The sequence below is a fragment of the Notamacropus eugenii genome, chromosome 4 (genome assembly GCF_028372415.1).
Source record: "Notamacropus eugenii isolate mMacEug1 chromosome 4, mMacEug1.pri_v2, whole genome shotgun sequence".
Taxonomy (NCBI): domain Eukaryota; kingdom Metazoa; phylum Chordata; class Mammalia; order Diprotodontia; family Macropodidae; genus Notamacropus; species Notamacropus eugenii.
In genome coordinates this window covers 68,224,852-68,251,129 of record NC_092875.1, presented here as the reverse complement: position 1 = coordinate 68,251,129, position 26,278 = coordinate 68,224,852, and the positions used below count along the sequence as shown (strand labels likewise).

Genomic DNA, 26,278 nt, shown 5'->3' with positions numbered 1-26,278 from the left:
ACTTTCAGTAACTTTTCTCATGGTTGTTTTTCCCCCTGTGGGTCTGTGTCTTCTTTCACAATGACTAATATGGTAATATTTTTTACATGATTGAATGTATATAATTGGTAACATGTCAAATGGGGATAATAATGGCATCCACATCTGAGGGTTGTTGTGAGGATGAAATAATAGTTGTAAGGTGCATAGCACATAGTAGGGGTTATATAAATGCTTATTACTGTTTTAAAATTTTTTAAAAATTTATTTTCAGTTTTCTACAATCACTTCCATAAGTCTTAGATTTTTTTCCCCCTCCCTCCAGAGATGACATGTGATCTTATATGGGATCTACACATACATTCTTATTAAATACATTTTCACATTAGTCATGTTGCACTGAAGAATTAAAATGAATGGGAGAAACCATGAGAAAAACCCAAACAAAACAAAACATAACACAGAAAATATTCTGCTTCATTCTGCTTTCCAATGTCATAGTTCTTTCTCTGGATTGGATGGTATTTTGCCTCAAGAGTCCTTTGGGAATGTTTTAGGTCCTTGCATTGCTGCGAAGGGCTATGTCTACCAGAAAAATGCCTTGAACACTGTGGTTGTTACTGTGTACAATGATCTCCTGCTTCTGCTCATTTCACTTAGCAAATGCTTATTACTTTCCCTAACTGTGAACTTGTTTTCCTGTACTCCCAGAAATTCTTACACCTTCTGGTTGTCACCTTTGCTTTGATTTTGTATAACCAGGACCCTTCCTACCTTTTGTTTTGGTTTTTTGACACCTTATTCTCCTTCATGTACCCAGGATCTAGTGACACTGGCCTCCTTGCCACCCCATGAACAAGACACTCCATCTTTCAGCTCTGTGCATTTTCTCTGGCTCTCTCCCATGCATGGAATACCTCCCTCCTCATCTGTGCCTCCTGCCTTCCCTGGATTCTTTCAAGTCCCAGCTAAAATCCTGCCTTCTACAGGAAGCTTTACTCAATCCCCCTTAATTGCTAGAGTCTTCCATCTGTTGATTATTTCCAAATTAGCCTGTCCAAAATTCATTTGTAAATAGTCATTTGCATGTTCTCTCCACCATTAGACTGTGAGGTGCTTGAGGACAGGGGCTCTCTTTTGCTTCTTTTTGCATCCCCATCACTAGTGCCTGGCCCTTAATAAGCATTTATTGAGTTTTGAATAAGGTCTGATGACTATTGATTGAAGAGACCCTATAGAAAAATCAAAGTGAGTTTGTACTCGGCTATAATAGCTCTGTGTGCATCTCCCTAGCATTGCAAGCAAAACAAAAAAGGCTACTGACTAGTGACTGTTTCTGAGTCTTTCTTTCAGGTGGCACAACAATCCCCAGAACCTAGGTAGCAGAATGCCTGGCAAATAGCCTTTAATCCATGCTGGCTTGCTGATGGACTGATGGATGGATACTGGAATCCCTGAGGGCAGAGACTGTCACTGCTCACTTCTGTATCCCCAGCACCGAGACTCTGCACAAGGGCGGTGTTGAATCTCTGGCCATCATTGGTCCATTAGAATTTCTGTTGAGGTAATTTGTTCTAGAAGCAACAACACAAGTCCCCACTACCTTAACATTATTTCATATGACAATGATTTTGCAGACAAAATGTTCAGTAAACAAGCAAACAAAATCTAAAGAAGCTCCAGGTACAATCATTTTTGGAAATGTGACTCTCCTCACAACCCCTTTTGGTACTTTCCCACACATGGGAGGGCCCCGAGAAACCACAGACTGCCCCTGCTCCCTCCCGTGATCCCTTGCATCTCCGATTCCCCACCATTCACTCCAGAGCTGTACGTTCTGCCTTCTGCTCATTGTTTGTTAATCATTGAAATTTCTTCTGTGGCTCCCTCCCAAGGTAAAGAAAACCTTTGGAAATATCTTGAGCTTTTTTTTTTTTAACAGCTTTCTCCCCTCACAATGCACCCAGGTCTTTGAGCAGCCTCTTGTCAGACCCGTTGGCGGCTCTGGGGATGTTTGTTTAGTATCTTCTGTTATCGGGCCTTCAAAGTTGGGAAGGGATGAGGAAGGGATGAGGGGGGCCCCCTGGAGGGACCTGGGATGAATCTCCCACAGGAAACAATTCTCCACATGGCCATTACCCATCTCCTCTCCAGATTCCTGGCCCCTAGAAAGGGAATCCTTTTATCTCTTTGACTTCTGTCCACAGGGCCATAGGAGGGGACCCTTGATCTCTAGACCTGGCTGTGGTGCTGGGTCTCCTTCTCCCTGGGGCCCCTGCTCCCCAGATAGCAGGTTAGGAGTGAAACAAGTCATCAGCTCCTATTTCTGCAGCACTCCAGGCTTTATAACCTCCTTATGAGGTAGACAGGGAAAGAGTGAGGAGGGCATTCTGGGTGGGATAGACAACTTGTTCAGAGTCCTGGGGACAGGAGGTGTAGCAAATAGGCTAGTTTTTAAAAGTATCTCTGGGAAGGGAGCTAACTTGATGGAGTAAGTAAGTAAGCAGAGGATTGAAGTCCAGGCTTCTGACTCCTAATCCAAGGCTTTGGTCACTCCCATCCTCCATCACCTCCCTCCCCAAAGTTCCTGTTATATAAGAAGGGAGGCTTCTATAAACTTACATGGTATCTGTTCCTCAGTCTTATAAGATCTCAGAGGCACCTTCAAAATCACTTAATCCAACTCTTACAGAACAAATTACCCCTCAAGCATACCAGACATATCATTATCATCTGTCTATTGGCCACTTAAGAGAACTATGTTGATGGGGAACTCACTACCTCTCAAGGCAACCTATTTTGAAACAGCCTGGATACTGAACAAAAGACAAAGATCTGCTGTCATGACTGGAAAGACAGGGAGGGAATTGAGAGGGGGCCAGAGGATATTTGGTGTTGTGTTTAAGGGGGGGAAATTCTCTGATGGCCAACCAAGTAAGTGAGGGGGGCTGATGACCCAGACCTATGTGGACAGAACAAAGGTACTTCAAAAGCAGACCCGGAGTCCATAGTTCAGTAATTCTGTTTTCTAATTAAATGTTGTTTTAGGCTCCTTAAATATTGGCAAAACCACTTTGGGAAGGCGGAATTGGGAGTGGCACTGCAGTGGAGGAAGGAAAATGGGGTAGGGTGGGGTCCGGGGACTGAACAAACAAGGTCCCCTCTTCCCTCCTTCCACGTCCAGCACGAGTAAAGAATCTCCTCAAGAAGGGTACACGTGAATTCCCCACTTCTGGCCTGTCCTGAGCTGCCACTGTCCATCTTGGATTCTTGTGTCCCTTTTCTCCACCTGAGAGGTAGTGACAATCAACCTTGCCCTTCAGCAGGAAGAGAGGGAAGGAAGCCTTTTCTCTTCTTAAGATGATTGGACTTGAGAGCTAGAGAAGAACTTTGAGTCAACTAGACCAATGGAGAAATTGAGCTTAAGAGAAGGAGAAAAGACTTGCCCAAGGCCCAATAGTATATCCGTAGCCAAGTCAGGATTTGAAACCAGGCCTTACAATTCCTAAATGGAGGACTTTTCTCCAGTATCCCCTATTCTGCCATCAGGTACTATCCTCTGCGCCCAGCCCACAAAGCATCAAGCCGGGGGCCCAAGGCACAGAAGGAGGGCCGTTCCTTGGGGTTATAGGCCCAACAGTTCCTCATGATCTCTCGAACCTGCAGGTGTAGAAAAAGCTGGGCTTAGCTTTATAGACAGACCTTCCTAAGTGGGAACTCATCCCTCATCCCCAGCTCCTCCCCAGGTTTTTCCTCCAGGATGAGTCTCCTCTCACCAGTAAGGGAATACCTAAGCTGGTCTTCATCCCTTCTCAGCTCCTCCAGCTCAGGTCCCTGTTGGTGGACAGGGGGATATTGGCTTACCTCTCCTGGGCAGCCAGGAGGAGTGGGCAGCCTCCTGCCCTCTGTGAGCAGCTCCAAGAGGTGGCACAGGATGGGCATGGAGCGGTCACAAGCCATCATTTGGAAAAACTCCTGGTGGGGTGAGGGGAGGAGAAGTTTAGGGGGAGACACAACAGATGGGTGGGGTGGAAGGAAGGGTAACGTCCATCAAGGGGAGGCCCGAGGTCTCACACATGATGAGAACGTATCAGTTCATATAGGGATCTCATCAATGAGTCAGAAGAGGTGCAGAGAGGTCCTGGAGTGGGGTGAAAGAATGGATGAACAGAAGGCAAGGGTCTCTTAGGTCTAAAGGACAGAAGAGACCCATTCTGCTCCCCCATGCTGGGATTGATCCCACTGAACAAGCTTCTAGCTGGAGACATGCCAAGATCCCTCATCTGATGTCCCTCCAGGCACTGGGGCATATGACAGGGCAAAGCCTCCTCTTTTGGGGATGATTTTGGGATGAGGAGCCAGGGAGCAGGGTCCCAGGGCAGTGCTAAGACCCTGGGTGGAGGTGAGGGGCCGAGGGAGAACTAACTGAGTGGGGCTGGCCCAGAATGAGGCCTTCCTACGCCTGGCCTTTCACCACGGTGACACCATAACATTCATCCTGTCAGAGCCTCTTCTTTCAAGACATTCTCTAATCCCCAGACACACCTCATTCCTACCCCAGCTATGTGCTAATATACACATTTGGATCAGCGATTGTTGGTCTAGTCACCTCTCCAAGGAGGCCAAGATATCTGTGAGGGCAGTGACAGGATCTTATCTAGATCGGTTTGTATCAATATATTTATATCAGCCTAATAATTGATTTATTTAGATTTAGATTTTGAGCTGAAAGCAAGCTTTGAGACTTCTATAGTGCAGGGTATTTAACCTGCATGAATCCATGAACTAGTTTTTAAAAACTTTTGATAACTATTTCTTTTTATGGTAGGGAGGAGTCTGGGTCTCCTTGTCTCACAGGTTGTGCAAGCCCAGCAACCAGCCACTCTCAGTCCTCCTAACTCACCAACCTCAGTCTCCTTTCCAGTATCTTGCATCACAGACATGCATGCACCACCCCATTCAACTTTCTATTTCAAAATGACTGGTTTTATTTTATGTCTTAAAAACATTCTGAGAAAGAGTCTTTAGGTTCCACTACACTGTCAGTGGGGTCCATGGCACGAAAAAGAAATTTAAGAACCCCTGACTTTATGCAACACTTTCATTTCACATAGATTGTGGCAGAGACAGGACTTTCTGAAGAACCCGAGGTCTCTGACTCCAAAAGTTGGGACCTTCCCTTATAACATACTACCTGTATTTATTTGTCTAACTCTCTCCCCTCGTGCCTACCAGAGAGCACTGTACTAAATAAACACTTGTTGAATAAATGAATGTTGCTTAGATAAGTCTTGGTTTCATTTATGAGTGTCAGAGTGAGAGGGATGTAGCAGAGAGATATACTGGTCCCATGCCAAGATCAAGGGATAACTTTAATGAATAGCTGGGTGCCCCATTAATGTCACGTAATGTCAAGAGGAGGAGAGGAAAGCCCCAACACATCAGGAGGCTATCCTGAGGACAAAGGGAGGGCATATGGACAAGAGAAGAACAAGTCAAGGTTTGAGCTGCTTCTCAGCAAGGGACGTCTGCGAGAATGAGGTCACAGATATAGCGGAATCCTGGAGGATGGGAAAGAACTGTATGGAGGCAAGAGTCTGGAACTGGGGGTCAGGAGATCTGGGCTTAAGTTCTGGGTCTGTTCCTGAATGATTGTGTGACCAGAAAACAGTTGAGGAAAGGGGCATCCTAAGGTGGGGGTACTAAAACATACATCAAGTAAAAGTCCCCATCCTTTCATATATAAATGGTACTTCAAGTATATGTATATGTATGTATATATACATGTGTAAATATATATACATAGAAACATATATACACACATACACACATACGTATAATGTCAAGAACCCATGACCTGGTGGTGGTGGGGGTCCATGAACTTGGATGGGGAAAAAAAATGACATCTTCATATTTACTTACCTCTCACTGAATGTTAGAATTTCCTTTAATTATTTAAGGGCTCCCTCTCACAAAAAGAGGTTAAGAATGCCTAAAATGGAGTGAAGGTAGACTGGGGGTGGGGTAGAGGCAGATACAACAGCTTCATTTTACAGATAAAGAAACTGAGTCCCATATAGGTTATGTGAATTGCCCAAAGCTTCTAGCAGAGACTACATTCAAATCCTGTGCTTTTTCCACTATGCCACAGTCTCTCCTTTTATAGATGGGGAAACTGAGTCATAGGGAGGAATGGATTGCCTAGACCTAAGGAAAGCTAGAGTTTGGAGGAAATATACACACACACATATACACACATACATGCATATGTGTATACACATACACATGTGTGTATACATACATGTATGTGTGTGTATACATTTTTTAAATCAGACCTGTGATTTCTTTGGTGTAGGGAACTCCTGAGGAGTTACACCAACAGGAAGATCAGCAACTGTTCTGTAACTCAGAACATTAATGAGTTTCTTGGGGCACTTGCCCAGGGTCACACAGCTAATATGTGTCAGAGAAGGAATCTGAAGTCAGGTCTTTCTGTAAAATGTGGAGGTTGGACTAGTTTGCCCTAAGGTTCTTTACTGACCTATAGTTTACATGATTCTCAAAAACCCAACACAAAGTAAGTAGCGCCAAATATTAATGTCTCTTACACATGAGGAAACTGAGGCATAAAGTGGCTAAGTGACCGATCCAAGGTCACATAGCTAATAAGTGGAAGAGCAAGGATTCTGAGCCAGGTCATAGGATCACAGATTTAGTCCTGGAAGGGATGTTATGATCATCTCATTCAATCCCTTCATTTTATACTTAAGGAAACTGAAGCCCACAGAGCTGATGACTTGTCAAAAGTCCTTTGGGGTCAAAAGTCCCAGGAATGACCTTCTCACACCAAAGTCAGCACTCTTTCCTCTTTACAGCATCGGAGGTGAGAGGGAAGGGGTGGAGACAACCTTAAGGGGACAGACTAGTGGCCCATTCCAAAGGGTCACAGGGAAGGAAGGAGAGAAATGGGAGGGTGAAGGACTGAGATATGGTCCAGAGGCAGGGTGGATGAAGGTCAGGATGGAGGCAGGCAACCCCATGTCCAGAGAGTATCTCAGCCTGGTGGGGGTAAGGCCAGGGGGTAAGGAAGAAAAGTACTCACTTCTGAAGGGCTGTGGGCTTTGTCACTATAGGTATAGAGCTCATAGAGGACCACACCAAAACTCCAGACGTCAGACTCTCTTGAGAAGATGTTGTCTGATAAGGACTCTGGGGCATACCTGGTCAGGTAGAAAGAAGGAGAAGAGAGGGAGGAAGGAGAACGGCATTGTAAGAAGGGTAAACTGGACACCAGGGCTCTGACTCACTGTGGAAAATTTTATAGTGCTATCCCAGGATAAATTTCCATCATTGTTTATCCCGGAACACATTTCCTCCTCTTTCAGCAACTTAGGAACTTTATGGCATCACCAAACACCCCCCCCCCCATGACATATGAGCCAACCCCCAAACCCAGAAGCCACTTGTACTGAGTAAAACATTGCTATCCACAGCTCCACAAAGGGAGAAGATAAAGGAGAAGAGGACAGGGTCTGATGGCAAAGGGAAGAGGGATAGGAGACAAAAGGAAAGGAAATAAGAATTAAGTGTATCTCCACCCCCTTGCAGAGCTGCTCATCTTCTAAGTCTTAAAGCTCTATAAGATTTATTATAATCATTCCAATGCTAAGTTATGAATTATAACCTCAGCTGGGTTAGCCTTCTTCTCCACCCTAGTCCACTCCTTATGATCAAATGTTCCCAATCTTTTCCTCTCACTCTCACCCCACCCTCATCCCCATAGCAGGGTGGCCTAAGATCCCATTGGAAGACCTTGAGTCCTAGGATGAGAACATTGTCAGCTGCCTTCATACCTTCTCCACACCCAGCTTCTATGAAGATTCAACTCCTGGGCCTCGTTCCACAGGAGGCCTTTCCTTATTCTCCGCACCCGAAGTGCCAGAGCTTTCCCTGTTTACAATGGCTTTGTATCATCTAGCTTACAATTCCTTGTTTATCCAAATGTTTGTCATAGAATGAAAACTCCTTGAAGGCACAGATTGGTTTGCCACTGCCTAGCATATGGACAATTAATGTTTGTTCATTATTGCCACTTTCCTCCACTTCCTTGCCCCATCCCAGTCTCAGAAGAAGAGGTTAAGGCTGATCAGCCCCACTGCCCCTGCCTCCTCCTGGGCGTTAGCACAGGAGCACTTTCCAGTCTTTCCTTCCTTGACGCTGGCTCCCGGCTGTCTCTCCTCTAAAGAAAAGCCTTCCCTTGATCTTTCCCTCTCTTCTTTCCCTCCCATAATAAACATCTTGAAAAAGTCTGATGAATCTATTTGTCTGCCTCCTCCTTCTCGCCCCCTGCCCCCCTCTCTGCTGCTGCTCACCTCCTGGGGGTGAGCTCTTACTCCCACTCCTGTGACCATCCTAGTTCTCTTGTTTCCCTAACCCCTTCTCTGTCTCTTCATTCTCTTTCTGAGCCCTTAACATGAGTGGTCCTCAAGGTCCTGTCCCAGAGTTTCTCCTCTTAGCTTCTTACACTCCCTCTCTGGGAGATCTGTACATCCCTAGCTTCAAACACTCTCCTCTTTGAAGATGGCTCCCAAATATCTTTCTTTACTTCTTCTTCTGAGCAATTGGGGGTAAGTGACTTGCCCAGGGTCACACACACAGGTTCCCCTGACTCTAAGGCAGGTTTTCCATCCACTGCACCACCTAGCTGCCCTTGGCACTCAAGTCTCTTATCTCTAGTCCTACATCCTCTTTAGCTCTGCACTTCCCACTGTCTCCAGGACACCTCCAATGGGCATCCCACCACCACTTCCAAACCAGACTATTGTCTTTCCCCCCAACTCCAATCTTCCTAATGATTTTGTACTTTCTGTCTATGGCCCCATCTAGGCCCCAGGGCTCCCTTTTCCATAGCCTTGTGCTATCTTTGACTCTTGCTTCTCTCTCAAGTCCAACAAGAGATCAATATCCCCATCCTAGCAGAAGCAACGTCCTCTCACTTTCCAAGACCATCTCTGAGGATGCGTCCTCATCACCACTTCCCTGAACTGATGCTCTAGCCTCCTTCCAAAGCTTTCCCCTCTGGATCTCCCTTTCCCATCTTCATACTGCTGCTGGAATCATTTTTCAGATGCCTAGACCTGTCCCTCTTTGGGTCAGAAATCTTGTAAAGCTCCCTACTGCCTCCTGGGTAAAGTTAGAAATGTTCCACCTAGTTCTTCAAGGTCTGCTACAGTCATCTTCAGGAATCATGTTGTGGCTCCATGGAAGGAGGGCTGGGGTTCAAAGGTTGGAAGGAGCTAGGTTCAAATCCTGACTCTTTCCCACACTGTTACCTTGAGCAAACCTGGGCAAATCACCACTTCTCTAGGCCTGAGATTTTTCATCTGTAAAATGAGAGGATTAGGTGACCAAGGAGTTGCTTTCTGATGCTAAATCTATAATCCTTTTTCAGATTTATCTCAAATTACTCCATTTTACTTTCTTTATGCTCCAGCCAAATTGTACAATTCCTCTGCCTCTATACCTTTGCCAAGGCTTTCCTTGTTTCCTGAAGTCTATCACCCCTAGGTGGCCCAGTGGACAGAGGGCTGAACTTGGAATCAGGGAGACCTGAGCTCAAACCCAGCCTCAGTCACTTACTAGCTGTGTGATCCTGGATAAACCACTTAAATGCCTTAGGTCTCAGTTTTCCCATCTGTAAAATGGGGATAATAAGAACACCAACTTCCTAGAAGTGTTGTGAGGATCAAATGAGGTTATATTTGTAAAATGCTTTGCAAACCTTGAAGTACTGTCTAAATCCTAGCCAATATTCTTACTATAATTATCGCTCCTCTGGATTTCCACCCATCCTTTAAAGCACAATTCCAGTGCTCCCTCCTCCAGGCAGCTTTCCCAAATGACTGTCCAAGACTAGAGTCCAGTTGCTTGTCCATGCCTGTCTAGTTCATACATCCTCTCACCATAGCCTAGCTCAGCGCCTGGACTGTTGAGCTGAATGCTGTGTACTGGTGTTGGGTGCCCCTAAGAAACTGGTATCTCCATAAAGACAAGGGCCCAGCTCAGAGCTCAGGACTTTGTGACGCCTAGTAGGTGCTTAAGAGAGGTTTGTTGTGTATCGTGACTATTCCTTTCTTCTGGGGAAAGGTCAGTGGAGCAGAGAGGAAGAGAAATGTATGTGTGAGGGACACAAAGACAGAAATACAAGGTGAACACACACACACATAGACACGCACACACACAGACACACACACACAGACACACAGAGAGACACGCACAGACACATAGACACACATACAGACACACACACAGACACACATACAGACACACACAGACACACACACAGAGACACACAGAGACACACACACACAGACACACACACACACACACACACATACACACACTCATTACTAAAGTCATCTCCCAAGACCACTCAGGCTCTCCAAGGACTAGAACAGGATGAAGGATGGATTCTATGACACTCATCAGGACACATGAGGCAGGAGGCAGGGGCAAAGGGCAAGCTAGGAGTCCCTGGCACCCACCAGAAGATGGGGCTCTGGCCAGGCTCTCTGACCACATAGTATTCTTTGTCCTGGGGAAGAAGTTTGGCCAGGCCAAAGTCTCCAATCTTCACATGGCTCTCACTCTCCACCAAGATGTTCCTGTTGGCTAGGTCTCTGTGAACATATCGCTGAGAGCCCAGGTACTCCATCCCCTGGAAGAAGGGTTGAAGGTCAGGGAGGACCCCAGTGCTGATTGTGATGATCCCCCTCTGACCCTAAATCTTTAGAGCTAGTATGTGGTCCCTGTCCCAATCATGATCCCTCTACCCTGACTCGGACCCTGATCCTTTCCAAGACCCCACCAGTCAAGGCCTGTCAACATGTTCTGGAGAGGGAATACCATAGCCCTGAGTTTTCTTCTCCACCTTCTCCCCAACCTCTGTCGGCTGGCTTGGCATTCAGGTACAATCCCAACTGGCTCGACAAAAAATGGGAACCAGTCCTGTACCCAGAGATCTCTCTGGTCCTGCCTCTACCCTCCCTCCTCCCAGCTCCTCTGCCCCATGGAACCTTGCAGATCTGGGAAGCATAGAGGAGGAGGAAGCTGGGGTCTAGATGGGCCCGGTGACGCTGTAGGTAGTCCCGAAGGCAGCCATTGGGGAGGTACTCCATCACAAGGCGCAGACTCTGTCGGCCTGAGAGAGAGGGAACAACATCTGCCATCCATCCTTCTGTTCCTCACCCATCCCTCCCTGACCCGCTCCCCTCTGCCCCAGCTTTCCCCTGCTCCCCTGGGAGAACCCCAAGGTCAGAGAATTTGAGAACCACAGAATCAGGCAATAGGAGGGGCCTTGAAGGTCAACAGGCAGAGAAGAATGGGATGGAAGAGAGAGAGCTCTAGATCTGGCGTCAGCATCCCTGGGTTTGAATCTAGGTGCTAACATTTCCTGACTGTGGGACCCTGAGCTAATGACTACCTCTCTCTAAACTCAGCATTCTCAGCGGTATAATCAGGAGAGCCTCCTTCCTCACAGGACTATTGGGAGAAAAAGATTTCTTTGGGTGTTTTAAAGCCCCTAGACAAGGTAGCTGTCCTATTCAGCACCTGGCTTCAGGCTCGCCTCTGCCTCTTAGAATCTTGAGCATTCATCAAGGTTCAAACCAAGTACCATCTCCTACAGAAAGACTGTCCTCATCCCCTGGTATCTCCTCAAGTATGTACATAATGTATTACATTATGTAACTCCCTCATCCCTTTGTCATTTAAATTTCTTTGAACTTCCTCCCTCAACCTATCTTTCCAGGCTGATAACACATTATTTCCCCCTCATACACTCTATATTCCAACCAAATGGACTATTTTCTGTTTCCTGCATATAACCTTCCATCTCCTACCTCTATGCTTTTGCCCAGGCTGTACCCCCATGCCATGTACTCTCACCTTCTTCACTTCTGCCTCTTGGAATCCCAATATCCCTTCAAGGCTCAGCCTCCTATTCAGATCCCCTAGTTGCTAATGCTTCTTCCCCATAAAAATTACCTTGGATTTATTTTTATCTATATTTCCTTATTTGTGCATATTTTGCATCTCTCCCTCTCACCCCTCCCCCAGTGGAATATAAGCTCCTTGAGGGTAGAGTTTGTTTCACTATTATCTTTGTAGTTCTAGCACCTAGCAGGGTGCCTGGGTACACAGGAGGGATTTAATAAAAAAAAACTGTTAAAATAAGCTGAATCGACTCAGTCATCTGCTCTGCCCTGCTGTCTGGTGGGGGAACCTTCTCTAGGACATTCTGACAAGTGGACAACCAGCTTCTCTCTGAGCAGTTCTAGCGGCAGGGAGCTCAAGCCCTGGAGAGTGTGATATTACTGAAAAGACCACTAGATTAGGAGTCAGGAGCCCTGGGTGTGAATCCCAACCCTACCAAGGTATGACCTGGGAAGAAGAAATCCTCTCTCTTGCTCTCTAGTTGTTCATTTTTAAAATGAAGAAAGGTGGACTAGCCGAAGATCCCTTCTAAGTGCACATCTGATGACCTCCCCGCTCCCATCACTGCAATCTCCTCATGGACCACCCCTCCCAGTCAGGACTCACCCGGGCCATAGCAGACGCCACGGTACTTGACTATGAAGTCACTGTGCAATGCTTTCAGAATCTGCACCTCTCTCTGGAAGTCCCGAAGCTGCTGGGGCCCACTATTCTGTAGTTGCTTGACGGCCACCAGTGCTCCAGTGTTATCTCCCAGTGGGTCATAGCGGCACAATTCCACACTGCCAAAGTTGCCCTGTGGTTCAGATCAACCAACATTTATTAAATGTCAACAAAGTGCAAACACTGTGTCTGAGATCAAAGGATCTCACAGCTTAAACAAGAAACAATGTATTTTGTTATGTTAATATATATGTTAACACATATAACACATACATGTTGTATATAACATATGTAATATATATTTAAAAGACACAATGAATAAATGAAAGAAAAAGAATTTAAGTCCTTCCCATGTGTTAAGTGTTGGGGATATAAGAGGAAAGAAGACAATGCCTGCTCTCAAGGTGTGTGTGTTCATCCTTTGTTGCCAAAGAAGGTCATGCCATCAGAGAAATAATGACATGACTTGCACTTGACTTTGTTTTGAGGGAAGGAGGGCTGTGCAGGTCACCAGCCTCACTTCTCCTCTAGAGCCATCTGAATCCAGTGACCAGATATTCATCAGGATGACCAGAGATGACCCAGGGTGAGGCAGTTGGGGTTAAGTGACTTGCCCAAGGTCACACAGCTAGTGAGTGTCAAGTGTCTGAGGTGAGATTTGAACTCAGGTCCTCCTGACTCCTGCACTATCCACTGCACCACTTAGCTGCCCCCTGCTCTCAAAGTGCTTATGGTCTAATTGAGGGTTCATAAGAGCCTCAATCCAGAAGTGAGACAAACCTGAGAAGCCATTTGGTCCCATTTCATCATTTTGTACAGTTAAGGAAACCGAGGTTTAGGGAGATTAAGATATATCCAAGGTCAGAAGTGAACTCAAGTCTTCAGCCTCCAGAACCATTTACCTTTTCTACTACACCAAGCTATTAACTTCTGCCCAAACAGAATCTTGAACCCTCAGTCTAAAGGTCTGATGTACTGATAACTGAAACTATCCAGGAAGATAGCAAACAGAGATATCAGCTGCAGGGCATGATCCAGGAGGCTTTAGGTACCATTGGGAGGTCTGCCCAAGGAAGCAGAATCTGCAGGGATCAGGAGATGGAGCATAGGCTAAGTCAGATGCCACTAAGGCTAAGCCTGTGGGCTTCATCTCCCCATCCCTGTTCCATATGCTCCTCACCTTGCCCAGGAGGGAGATATATTTAAGGTGTCTCTCCTCAAAGAGGGTGGGGTCCTGGCCAGCCATCAAGTGAGTGCTACTCCAGAGTCCATCCCGAACTGTCATGGCACTAGGCGAGAGATCTGAGAGGAGCTCATAATCTAGAAGGATAATAATCATATTCACTCATATTTATATAGGGCCTTGAAGTTTGCAAAACATTTTACAAGATGCTCTTATGTCATTTTGTTCAGAACCTCAGAGCTGGAAAAGATCTCAGAGTTGCCTACCTCAACCCCCACCCGAAAAGGGAATTATTCCCTCTTCAGGGCTAGGCAACCTGTAGTCTTGAGGCCACATGGGCCCCTCTAGGTCCTCAAGTGCAGACTGATTCAGTCAAAGGGCCGCACTTGAGGACCTCAAGGACACATGTCTCGAGGTCTCAGATTCCCTGCCCCTGCATCAATTCTGACAAGTGATCATTCAGTCCCTGCTTGGTGCTCCACTGCCCATAGGGACCTCACATCTCCTGTGAGCTAGGGTGCATTTGCTGGAGAGCTCTGATGGTAGGATATGGTTAGTTTCTTAAACTGAGTCCAAATCTGCCTCTCTGCCCTGGTTCTACTTCACTGAGTCACAGCATTTTGAGCTGAAAGGATCCTCAGAGACAAAGTCAGTCCCAGAAGGTCAAGGAACTTGCTCAAGTTCCCCCAGGAGGGATAACAGAACAGAGCTTGAAACTCAGGTCTCCAAACTCCCCAGGGAACCAGGTCTTGGAAACTTAAAGGCTATAGGATTTCCTGGAAGCTCACTCCTTCCCCCACTAACCTCGATGGTAAGCCCTCAGTGCCCAAGGAGGTGGTCTTCTCTCTCTGCTACAAAGTCCCAGACATACCTGGCACATAGCAAGCACTTGTTTGCTTCCATAAGCCTCCATATTTAGTTAAGCCAATCCTTACATGGTGGGCATGTGGTGATACATCCCTGGGCCCACATTGGATGCCTTTTTGGGTTGGTAGACTCTTCCAGGACTTGGATTCCCTTGGCTGGGCCCTCAGTATGACCCTTAGGAATGAGAGCCCAACTTGATTGGAGCCTGGGGTCCAAGATAAGGACTAGCCCCCATCTTTAGGGTGCTCACAAAGCACTCTGGCAGTTCTCATCTCCCAAGGGACATAGCACATATATTAGTATTATTGACTCCTCTGGACAGAACCGGTCCAGTAGGGAGAGGCTGCTTCCCTGATGAGTTACCTAGCACAATGCTTGACCCATTAGAGTTGATTCACAGATGCTTGCCAACTAATTGATTATGTCCAATGGGGTCTGAGTTTTCCATACTGCCCTGACCATGTATTGCGTATGTGTTCCCTCCCATCCCAGGGACCATCCTGTGTCCAGCTCCTTAGGAGTACCTGAGGTGATGAGGCTATTGAGATCTCGGATAATGGCTCGGAAGGAGGGCCGCAGATTAGGGGTGTACTCCATGCACTGGCCAATCAAGGTGGCTAGCTCCGTCCATTTCAGGGCTGGTAGCTGCTGCTTCTCCTTGTAGAACTGGAGTTTCTGAGGCGGGGAGGGAGGGATGAGACAGGACCACCAAGCTAGGGCCCCTACTTTGGTTGCCTAGCCCATTGGTATTCCTCATCAGAGGCATTTTAGAGATCAGAGGATACCAGAAAGGGACTGGGACATCCTTAGATTAGAGATAGAATGTCAGAGAAGGGAGAGTACTTAGAACATGGAATATCAGAGCTAAGAAAATAGTTATATTACAGAAGATAGTAAAGCATATTATTGGGTAACTGCCTATGACCAAATAGGGCAGGGAGGCCCCTTAGAACCCAGGATGTCAGAGCTGGGAGGGCCCTTAGAACCCAGGATGTCAGAGCTGGGAGGGCCCTTAGAACCCAGGGTGTCAGAGCTGGGAGGGCCCCTAGAACCCAGGATGTCAGAGCTGGGAGGGCCCCTAGAACCCAGGATGTCAAAGCTGGGAGGGCCCTTAGAACCCGGGATGTCAGAGCTGAGACAGATGTTAGAACATGAAACAAAGGAAAGGACCTTTAGAATGAAATTAGAGAAGAGAAAGAGGAAGGGAACAAGCGCTTATCAAGCACCTAATGTGTGCCAAGCACTGTGCTAACAGCTTTATCAATATCTCATTTGATCCTCACAACAAAACTGTGATGGAGGTGCTATTATCATCTCCATTTTTCCAGCTGAGGAAACTGAGGCAGGCAAAGTGAAGTGACTTGCTCAAGATCACACGTCTGGTAAGTGTGAGTGTGAGTCAGATCTTCATTGCTCCAACCACTCCGCTACCCAGCTGCTTCGAACTATGAACTTCGTATTTTTTTATCTCATCAGGGAAGCTCATGTTATCTTCCTTGATGGAATGCAAGTTCCCTGAAGGCAAGGATAGTTTCATTTGTGTCTTTGTATCCCCCTTGCTTAGCACAGTGTCTGACAAACAGTGGAGAATCATAAATTTTCATTGATTGATTGACTGAGTATCAGAGCTGGGAGGGACCTTAAAAGCACAGAATAATGGATATTAGAACACAAATTGTCAGGGCTGAGAGGGATTTCAGAGATGTCTTCAAAGTCATCTCTCTCATTTTTGACAGGGGAAACTGAGTCAGTGTAGGGAGGGGAGGAGACTTGCACAACACCAGAGGACCAATCAGTAACAGGCTGGCTTCAGAACTGAAGCATTCTGCCTCCCCGTGGTTCTGCCCTCACCTTGGCAGGCTCCAGAGTACTTAGGGGCATGGTGCCCCCACTGAATATCTCCCAGAGGGTTGCCCCAAAGCTCCACTTGTCAGACTCCAGGCTCAGCAGCTTGGCATCCCATAGGCACTCGGGAGCCACCCAGGGGATCCGGTCAGTGAGCACTAAAAGGGAAAGATCACAGTGATGCCTTAAGCCCCATGCCCCTCCTGCCAGGGGCCAGCCATTCTCCACTTCCACCTCTCACCCCATCCTAGACTGAACAGTCCCTGACTTCCTGAAGGCCCACAAGGAGAATTAGGGCTGTGGTCAATCAGGTGCAAGGACTGGACAGTTTCCTCCTTCATACTCACTCTCTTTGGTCAGCACAGTGGGACTGACCCCAGGGTCGCTGAGCTTGATGAAGGGGGGGCTTCCCCCAGCCCCCTCCCTCGCCAGGAGGACTTTCTTGGAGGAGATATTGCCATGGATGATGCCTTTGTCTTCCTAGATTGGAGGCAAAGATCAGGACAGTGAATAGGGTGGTAGAGGGACACCCCCATCAGGTAACTGCCCATAACTGGAAACCAAAGCTAGGCAGCAGATGAGGGAGGTGGGAAATGGATAGGAAGCTTAGATTCTCAGGGTGGGCAGGGAGGACAGTGCCCATCACACCCACAGAGGTCATATCAGGGGGAGCCACAGTCTCCAGAGCTGGAAGCTCAGCTCAGGCCACCCCCCTCTCTCCTAAGCTCACCAGATAGTTGAGAGCATAAGAAAGTTGCTTGGCTACTTGGAGCTTCCAACTGGCAGGTACAAGAGGACCACACTTCCGTAAGTGGGTGTCAAGTGCTCCCCATCTCACAAACTCCTGTACCATGATACCTGGAGAGGCGTTAGAACACAAGCAGGACAGATGAGGGGAGAAAGAATGGGAAAGGAGGGATGAGAGGTATGGGGAGGGGGAGATAGGGAGTGATGGGGAAGGAAGGTTGGGAGAGGCTGTGACCAGGGCTGGGGGAATGGGAGAAAGCTTAGAGCCCTGGGCTGAGGAAATGGGGGAAGGGCCCTGGGGCTGGGAACTCACTGTCTCCTGCCATGCAGACACCATGCAGCAGCACCAGATGCTGGTGGGACACTTGACTCATGATACTGGCAGCCTCCAGAAAGGACTGAGAGGGAGAAAGGTATGGAAACAAGGATTCCTCAGACTCCTGGGGCATTCCCTCCCCCCACTCCATTCTCTTCCAAGGGCCTGGGCCCAGCAAGCAGTCACTGCCACATGGGAGGAAGGGGCATGGGTTTGAGTCATTCTGTCATCAGGCCAGAATGTCAGCTGAGTGGATAATCTAGTCTCCCCATCTCTGAACAGGAGCTCGCTCTCTCTCTCTCTCTCTCTCTCTCTCTCTCTCTCTCTCTCTCTCTCTCTCTCTCTCTCTCTCTCTCTCTCACACACACACACACACACACACACACACACACACACACACACACATCCCTCCCAATAATGAATCATTCTGACAGCTTTGTGATTCTGGCCTAAACTCTGTCCTCAGGGCCCTCTTGACAGAACAGCTGTTCTCTGTCTGCATGTGACTACTCCCATTCCCAAGTCACAGAGCAAAAGGGTCTGACATTAAAAGGATCAGAGGGAAGGGTGAGAGGTGCTCGCAAGGTGGGGAGTGGAGATGTCTATTGTCGGAACTAGAAGCTAAGTGGATGATATGCTGTGAGGCTACATCAGGCCATGATCTGAGATGAGAGATTTCCCGTGAGAAGCCTGAGAGATACTGAAACAGAGAGGAGCAGTAGGATGTCCCTCTGAGGCTTCTGTGGGCCTAGACATGTACTTGGGTGTCCAGTTGTATGGCACATAGTGTTATAGGAGCTTTTAGGAGGAAGGAGGGTGGTGGTGGTGATGAGAAAATCATCATGTGAAATGAGGACTTTAGACACCCACTTATAGGCTCCTAGAATATGAAACATTTAAGTTGGAAGGGATTTTCAAACATAAAATGTCAAAGGCCCTTACAACACAGGAGGTCAGGGTTAGGAGGGCCCTTAGAACACAGAACATCTTTCCTTTGCAGACACAGGATGTCAGAGCTGGGAGGGCCCTTAGAACACAGAACATCTTTCCTTTGCAGACACAGGATGTCAGAGCTGGGAGGGCCCTTAGAACACAGAACATCTTTCCTTTGCAGACACAGGATGTCAGAGCTGGGAGGGCCCTTAGAACACAGAACATCTTTCCTTTGCAGACACAGGATGTCAGAGCTGGGAGGGCCCTTAGAACACAGAACATCTTTCCTTTGCAGACACAGGATGTCAGAGCTGGGAAGGCCCTTAGAACACAGAACATCTTTCCTTTGCAGACACAGGATGTCAGAGCTGGGAAGGCCCTTAGAACACAGAACATCTTTCCTTTGCAGACACAGGATGTCAGAGCTGGGAGGGCCCTTAGAACACAGAACATCTTTCCTTTTCAGACACAGGATGTCAGAGCTGGATAGAGCCTTACAGGCTCTCTAGTTCAGCTCCATCATTTTATAGAAGAATAAAAGAAATGATATTTCCAACATCATTTAAGAAGTCAGAGCAGAGTTGGGGCTAGAACCCAAATGTCACAATCCTCAGCCCAGATCTTTCTCTCCCAACCTCCACCCCCCCCACCCCCCCCCACCCCCCCCCCCACCCCCCCCTGCCTCCGCTTCCTCCTAGGATCCAAAGTATGAAAGACAAAAGGGCAGATGAATGAAGGGAAACCAACAGGAGAACCTAAGACTTCAGAATCGAAGCTGGAAGGGTCAGCACAGTCCTTCTACCCTTTCCTCTCCAGCCCTGGGTCACCCAGCTTGGACATTGCCAGCTCTGTCTGGAGCAGTTCTCTGTGACATCCCAGACATGTGGTCTCTCACTGGCTAACGTCAGACTGGCTCGGCAGCCCCTGATTGGGGGTCTCCAGCCCCCGCTCCTTGTCCTCGCTTTCCCTGACCAGTGCTGGATGTCTTTGCCCTCGTGATGGCACCTGGGCATTCACACCATCTTTGCTTGAAGCGTAAGAAACTGCCTCCACCTGAGAAGCTCCAGCTCGCTCCTCTCCAGGAAGAGGCTCCTCTCTTAAAAGTAACTCCAAGAGTTCAAGGTTCTTCTGTTCTTTCTCTGGGCTGAATTCTATGCTCTGTCCTCCTGACAGGGCAGGCTGCCCTTCTGCCTCTCCAGAGCTCTGTCTCATCTTTGTTTCTGTCTTAAAGCTCTTCCTTCATTCCCATTCCCCGCCCAGCCCCCAGGAAGACTTCATCTTCCCCAAGATCCCAGAGAGTGGAGGAATGTTCTTTTCTCGGAAGGGGACTGGCCTGCTTCATTAGAACAGAGGGCAGTCCCTTGACTGTGGCATTTGTACAAACATCATGCACTTTGGGGAGGTTGTAGGGCTGCTGACCTTGCTTTTTGTGCTTCTCAGAAGAGTGTGGTCTGGCAGGAGGCCCAGAGAAGATACCTCAATAGGGCCTTGGCTACCCGAGAGGTGAGGAATGCTGGGGTGCTGGGATAAATGCCTGGCTGACTGCCAAAGGCTGCCTTGTGAATACGGGCAGGGGGCAGACGCTGTGGGGAAGCAGGGAGCAGGGCCAGGACCGAGGACACTCACCTCAATGCAGTTCTGGTGTGCGCCATCCATCACTTTGAGTAGAACCTCTACCTTGTGGGTCTCCCCATCCACCTTGTCCAGGCGGCTCCCACGGTAGATTTTGGTGAAAGAGCCGTGACCCAGGTTCTCATGCTGAGGAGAGGGAGAGAAATAGGGATGAGGGCTTGTCTGTGGTGGGGGGTGGAGGGAACAGGACTCACCTCATGGATTTGTGTAGGACCTTCCTACAGTGCGCCTATACCCAGACCTGGGGAGTCATACCTATTCCTATTTTCCAGATGAGAAAACTGAGTTTCAGATTGGGAAGAGACTTGTAGAAGCTCTCTCATCAGGTCAGTGCCAGAATCAGGACTAGAACCCAGAGTCTGAGGTTCCTTCCACTAATCTATCCTACCTTCTCCCCCACCTTTTTTCCTCTGCCTTACTCCATTCCCTCCCCTCCTCTCTACTCCCCCTCCCTGTACTCACCCACTCCAAGCTGTCAGCAGGGATTTTGTGGAACATCATTTGACTGAGTTGGCGCTGAGGTTGAGGCCAGGCCTGGGCTGGGGTTAAGGCTGGGGATGGCGGTAACTGGTTGCAATCTCTCCTTACTATGATCAAGTTGGACTTTTCTGTGGGTTGAGATTAAAAAGAGGTAAATTTCCATTAGGTCCTCTCCTTCATCCCCAAGCTCCAGCCTCAGACAATGGAAAGCAAGAGGTGGAGCCGGTGCCAGGAAGTTCACTCACCTTTGGGCCTGGGGGGGCAGCAGCTACTAAGGCTCAGAGCAGTCCCATCTACAAGGAGCCCGCAGCCCCAGGAGGATGCCAGCAGCTGCCGTAGGCTGCTGTGGGCCCGGCTCAGCCCAGACAAGAAGAGGTTCCCTGAAAGGTCCCGGTGGATTAAGCAGCCCTTGTAGTCTGGGCCCAGGGGTGTCTGGAAGGGGAGGCAGGAGAAAGGGACTCTCGGTAGGGCTGGCTAGTCTAGATGCTATGGGTCCCAGGAGGTCAATGTGATTTGTTCTATCCCAAAGTCCTCCTTTATGTGAACGTATCTGTGAGCTTTGTTGTTGTGTGTGACTCTTTGTGATCCCATTTGAGGTTTTCTTGGCAAAGATACTGGAGTGGTTTGTCATTTCTTTCTCCAGCTCATTTTACAGACAAGGAAACTGAGGCAAACAGGGTTAAGTAACTTGTCAAGGGCCACATAGCTAGTAGTGTCTCAGGTTAGATTTGACCACATGAAGATGAGTCTTCCTGACTCCAGGCCTAGCCTTCTATCTACCACACTACTCAGCTGCCCATGTCTGTGGTTTAAAGAGTCCAAAAAAAGCCTGCTGTCTATGCTCCACTGTGGAGCAAACAGCTGAGAAGGCGGATAAAAATACAGGTATAACAAGTCCCCTGGGGACCCAAGTTATAGTTTCCCTGCTAGGCAGAGGAAAAAAGTGGGCGATGGCTGTTGGGTCTGACCTGGATACACACAGTGAGAAGGAAGCTATCAAAGTCTTGGGGACTTTGCCGAAGGACATAGGATCCTGGAACTGACCCCCCCATCTTCAGCTTGTTCACAGCAAACTCGGACCTACAGAGAGAGAGACAGAAAAACAGCAGGAAATGCAGAGAAAAGCAGAGATGGAAAGATTGAGAGACAGAAAGAGGCAAAAGGTCATCATCATTTCCTTGTCCAGCCCTGAAGCTTGTCGACCTGAAGAGCATCCAGATCCAGGCCCAGGCCCAACCCTCTGCCTTCCCATCTTCAGGCCTATTGCTTCTACACTCTTTTCAGATTAGGACCCCAGAATTTAAAGCTGGAAACAATCTTAAAGGTCATGTTGTTGAAACCTCTCATTTTACAGATGAAGAAACTGAGACACAAAAAAGGACAAATGACTTGGCCAAAGTCACAAAGATATACAGGGTGGGGATTCTGACCCACATGCCTTAACCTGGGTTTTTTCCACTACATCCCATTGCCTCCCCCCAGGATCAAACTCACTGATACAACTATTACCCTTTATCACTCTTTAGGAACCAAGCGCTACAAAGCCTCAGGGCTATCTTTGGTCCCTTAAGGCCTCTGTTGACTTTCCCAAAGTTATTGCTCCTGATTTCCAAGTCCAAAAGAGATTGGGCACATGGCTGCCTCTAGGTTGAAAGGGAGAATTCTTGGTCCTGGTGTTTTTTTGGACAGGCTTATGTAATCTCAGGAGCTCACAGCCCAAGAAAAGGTTGAGATCTGAGGAAGGGCTGGGGTGGTTGTTTCTCACGTGATGGGACCGTGGCATTGGTTTGCAATGTTCTCCAAGAGCTGGGGTGGGGCCACCTCTTTGCAGAAGTAGTGGTGGGCATCAGTGGTGAGTCGATAGTAGCCATCAACCAGAGAGACAAAGGACAGGGCCTCCCTTAGAGTTGGAAATTCAACTTCCTACAAATATAGAATGTCAGTGATAGAAAAAACCTTAGAACCTAGAATGTCAGAGCTGGGAGAGCCCTTAGAACTCAGGATGTCAGAGCTGGGAGGGCCCTTAGAACACAGAACCTAGAATGTCAGAGCTGGGAGGGGTCACACAAGCAGTGTGACCTTAGGCAAGTCACAACCCTGACTGTCTTGCCTCTCCATTCTGAAAACAAAAACAAAAACAAACATGCCTGTGTGTTCTCCATCCTCAAAAACCTTTCCCATGATCCCCACTGCCTTAAATCTCACTTTCTTTTTAGTGGCTAAACTGCTTGAGAAGGTGATCTGTGTAACAGATGCCTCTACTTCCTTTCCTCTCACTCTTTTCTTAACTCTATGCAATCTGGCTTCTGCCCATATTTAACTGAAACTACTCTCTCCAAAGTTATCAGCAAACGCTTGGTTGCCAGATCTAAAGGTCTTTTCTTGGTCCTCATTTTCCTCAACCTCCCTGCAGCCATTGACACTGGCTCACTTTCTTCTTGATACTCAATTCTCTCCTGGTTCTCACCCTCCATATCTGATTGTTCCTTTTCTATCTCTTTCCCTGGCTCTTCCACCATGTCATACCACTAACAGTAAGGGTCTCTCAAAGGCTCTACCCTGGGCTCTCTCCTCTCCTCCCCTCCCCTCTCCTACCCTCTCTCCTCCTCTCTCTTCTCCTTTTCTCTTCTCTCCTCTCCTCTTCTCTTCTCTCCTCTCCTCTTCTCTTCTCATCTCTCCCTATACTGTTTTACTTAGTGATCTCATCAGCTGCCATGATTTGAAATATGTCTCAAGCCCTCCCCACTCCAGTCCCTCTTCCTTCCATTCAGAGTGATTTTTCTCCATCTCAGTTCTGACACCATCACTTGGGGGAGGAGGGTGACATACCTCCTCATTCAATAATCTCCAGAGACTCCCTACAACCTCTAGAATCAAATAGAAAATCTCCTGGCCCCTTCCTACCTTTCCAGTCTTCTCCCACCTCCATGTACTCTCTGACCCAGTGATGCTGGCCTCCTGGTTGTTACATGAGCAAGGTTCCTGACTCTAAGTATTTTCACTGGCTGTTTCCCAAACCTGGGATGCTCTTCTCCTCCATACTCTCCTCCTGGCTTCCCTGGCCTCCTTCGAGTCTCAGCTGAAGTCCTATCTTTCCCAGTCCTTAATTATAGTGTCTTCCCTCCAAGACGCCCCCCAACTTACCCTGCATGTATATTGTTTGCGTATAGCTGTCTGCTCACTGTCTCCTCCATTAAACTGTGAGCTCCCTAAGAGAAGGAATTGTTCTACTCTAACTCGATGTACAAATCCCTAAAAATTGTCATGCTATGCAAAATTGAGCAATAAAAGCCATAGGCCTTATGGGGAATACATTCAAAACCTTCCTTGGTGACACATAGAGAAGATGTTTAGTTGTTTCTCAGTTGTGTCCCACTTTTCATGACCCCATTTGGGATTTTCTTGCCATTTCCTTCTCCAGCTCATTTTACAGATGGGGAACTGAGGCAAACAGTTAAGTGACTTGTACAGGGTCACACTGCTAGGAAGTGTCTGAGGCTAGATTTGAACTCAGGAAGATGAATCTTCCTGATTCCAGGCACAGCCTTCTATTTATTCACTGCTATATCTAGCTGTCCCATAAAGAAGATAGGAATCTAATAAAAATGGTAGCACAACTGTATGTTAAATAGTTAAGAAATACATAAACACCATAAATGGTGGTAATACCAGTAGCCTCTGACTAATGCTGTGTCTGCACCCCCAGTTCATGGGGCCCCAGGGTGGCCTTGGTGGGTAGCAATCCCAGGAAGCGGGGACAGAGATAGCAGAAGGTAAGGAGGAGGAAGTAAGGATTGAGTGGGTTTGGACCAGCTGTCTTCCACCCACAGCTCCTACTGAATCAGAATAAATAGACCTTGAAATAGACCTTAAGTTTTCTTATGAAAACTGGAAAGGGTTATATAGCTTGTAAATTACTGTAAAATGGTGTCATCCCACTGGCATATGTTTGAAGTGTGTGTGTGAGTGTGTGTATATACATATAAATATGTATACATGTATCTGAGTGTGTGCATGTGCGTGTGCGTGCGTGTGTGTGTATGTGTTTTATGCCCTGCTCAGCTGGGTACAATTTTCCATTTCTTGCTGACAAAATTGAGCATAAGTTAACCCAAAATTTCAGATCTTGTTCAAATTATTTCCCAATATATCCATCGTTTTAGAACAATTTCATGTTTTCAAAACAAATGTTATAACAGAACTGACTGTATATTCTTGTTCCTGAAATACAGTAGATGCTTAATAAGTGCTAATTGATTGACTGAGAATGTAAGGGGAGAGAGGGACCTAAGAACAGAGAATGCCAGAGCTGGGAAGAGTATAGAGGAACATCTAGTTCATCTTCTTTCCTGACATCTTACAGATGAGGAAAGTGAGGCACAGAGATGTTCCCTCCCCTTTGCCTCTTGGCCCACACTTTACAGCCAGCCACCTCTGCCCTATAGTTCAGCAGCATGGAGTGCTGCCTTCTGTGGCACTCACCAGGATCCTGTTGTCGGTCTTGGTAACAGTGACCAACCGGTTCTCACTGAGATGACCTTCCCTGCAGGCCTGCTTGATGCTGATATCAACGATTTCAGGGAAATCGCAGAAAGGCTGGGGGCTCTGGCCAGAGTAGAAATTAAGAGAGGCAAGGGTGATCAGATGAGGGGTCCCTCATCAGAGCCATTCATCCCCCATCCCACTCTCAAAGCAAAGGGGGACCCAACAGCAGCACCTCACTGCCTCCAGGGGTCCAGGAGATGCCACTGTCTCCAACCACGTGGATGAGACAGCTGGGGTCCTGACCAGATGCAGCCCCTGGCGTCCGGCCCTCGAAGGTCTCTGAAGCCCGAGTAGGTTTCAGCCTCTCCAGGTCCATGAGGTATTTAAGCATGATGAAGTGCACATCTGCCTGGCAGGAAGCCACTCTCTTCAGGGCTCGGCGCACCATCTGACGATAACGTTTTCGAGTCATGAAACTGAGACTCTGAATCAAGCGTCGGAAGCTTCCTGGGATACAGGATTTATAGCTGGGGAAGAGAAGCCATTTACATACATGACCCATATCCAGAGGCCTTATAAGGTAGGGGCTGGGGAGTGGTCTTCAGAGCAAGGTGGTATGCTGCCTAAGGCTTCATTTCTACCAGGGTTCCTTGCTCCTTCCCTTATTTCTGGCTGGATACTGACCCTACCCTCCTCTCCTCTACTTCCTCAAATGGACATTACTGTTCATCCCACATAGATGAACAGGGAGTCACCAACTGGTAAGACTTGACCCTACCATCTGCCTTGACACTATGCCCTCTGGATACCTGGGCACTGCCATCTGACTTACCAATGTACCCTAAGCCCCTGGGACTTGCCTTCTTCCCTATTACTTCAACCTTAGGAAAGCTCAAAGACCACCATCCTTTCCATAGACTCTCCAGATGAACCCTGTTCTATGTCTGATATCCTCCAATTATAATGTAAGCTCCATGAGAGTAGGAATTGTATTGCATTTTTACTTGCATCCCTAGTGGTTAGCACAGTCTCCCACATATGAAACCTGCATCTCCCGTCAAGCCTGGTACATTTTGCCTGAGACTCTCCAAGCTTTGGAGAAGATAGATTCTTCTCTTTGAGAGACACATGTGGTTCCAGACTCTTTGGGAATG

General features: G+C 47.7%; 1 protein-coding gene across 1 annotated transcript in view; it reads right to left on the bottom strand.

Annotated features, from left to right (window-relative positions):
- Positions 1-223: 223 nt before the first annotated feature.
- The window catches only part of JAK3 (Janus kinase 3), a 47,952-nt gene continuing 21,897 nt past the window's right edge, over positions 224-26,278 (bottom strand). Inside the window, exons 7-25 of the mRNA XM_072601687.1 lie at positions 25,357-25,651; positions 25,122-25,244; positions 22,405-22,562; positions 21,608-21,719; positions 20,885-21,071; positions 20,622-20,767; positions 20,154-20,285; positions 17,592-17,676; positions 17,262-17,389; positions 16,879-17,011; positions 16,538-16,689; positions 15,211-15,361; positions 13,817-13,956; positions 12,580-12,769; positions 11,055-11,179; positions 10,524-10,696; positions 7,082-7,199; positions 3,844-3,954; positions 224-3,639 (exon numbers count right to left, since the gene is read on the bottom strand). Coding sequence (XP_072457788.1) covers positions 3,532-3,639; positions 3,844-3,954; positions 7,082-7,199; positions 10,524-10,696; positions 11,055-11,179; positions 12,580-12,769; positions 13,817-13,956; positions 15,211-15,361; positions 16,538-16,689; positions 16,879-17,011; positions 17,262-17,389; positions 17,592-17,676; positions 20,154-20,285; positions 20,622-20,767; positions 20,885-21,071; positions 21,608-21,719; positions 22,405-22,562; positions 25,122-25,244; positions 25,357-25,651 — 2,767 coding nt within the window. The 3' untranslated portion in view covers positions 224-3,531. The remainder of the gene's footprint in view (positions 3,640-3,843; positions 3,955-7,081; positions 7,200-10,523; positions 10,697-11,054; positions 11,180-12,579; positions 12,770-13,816; positions 13,957-15,210; positions 15,362-16,537; positions 16,690-16,878; positions 17,012-17,261; positions 17,390-17,591; positions 17,677-20,153; positions 20,286-20,621; positions 20,768-20,884; positions 21,072-21,607; positions 21,720-22,404; positions 22,563-25,121; positions 25,245-25,356; positions 25,652-26,278) is intronic.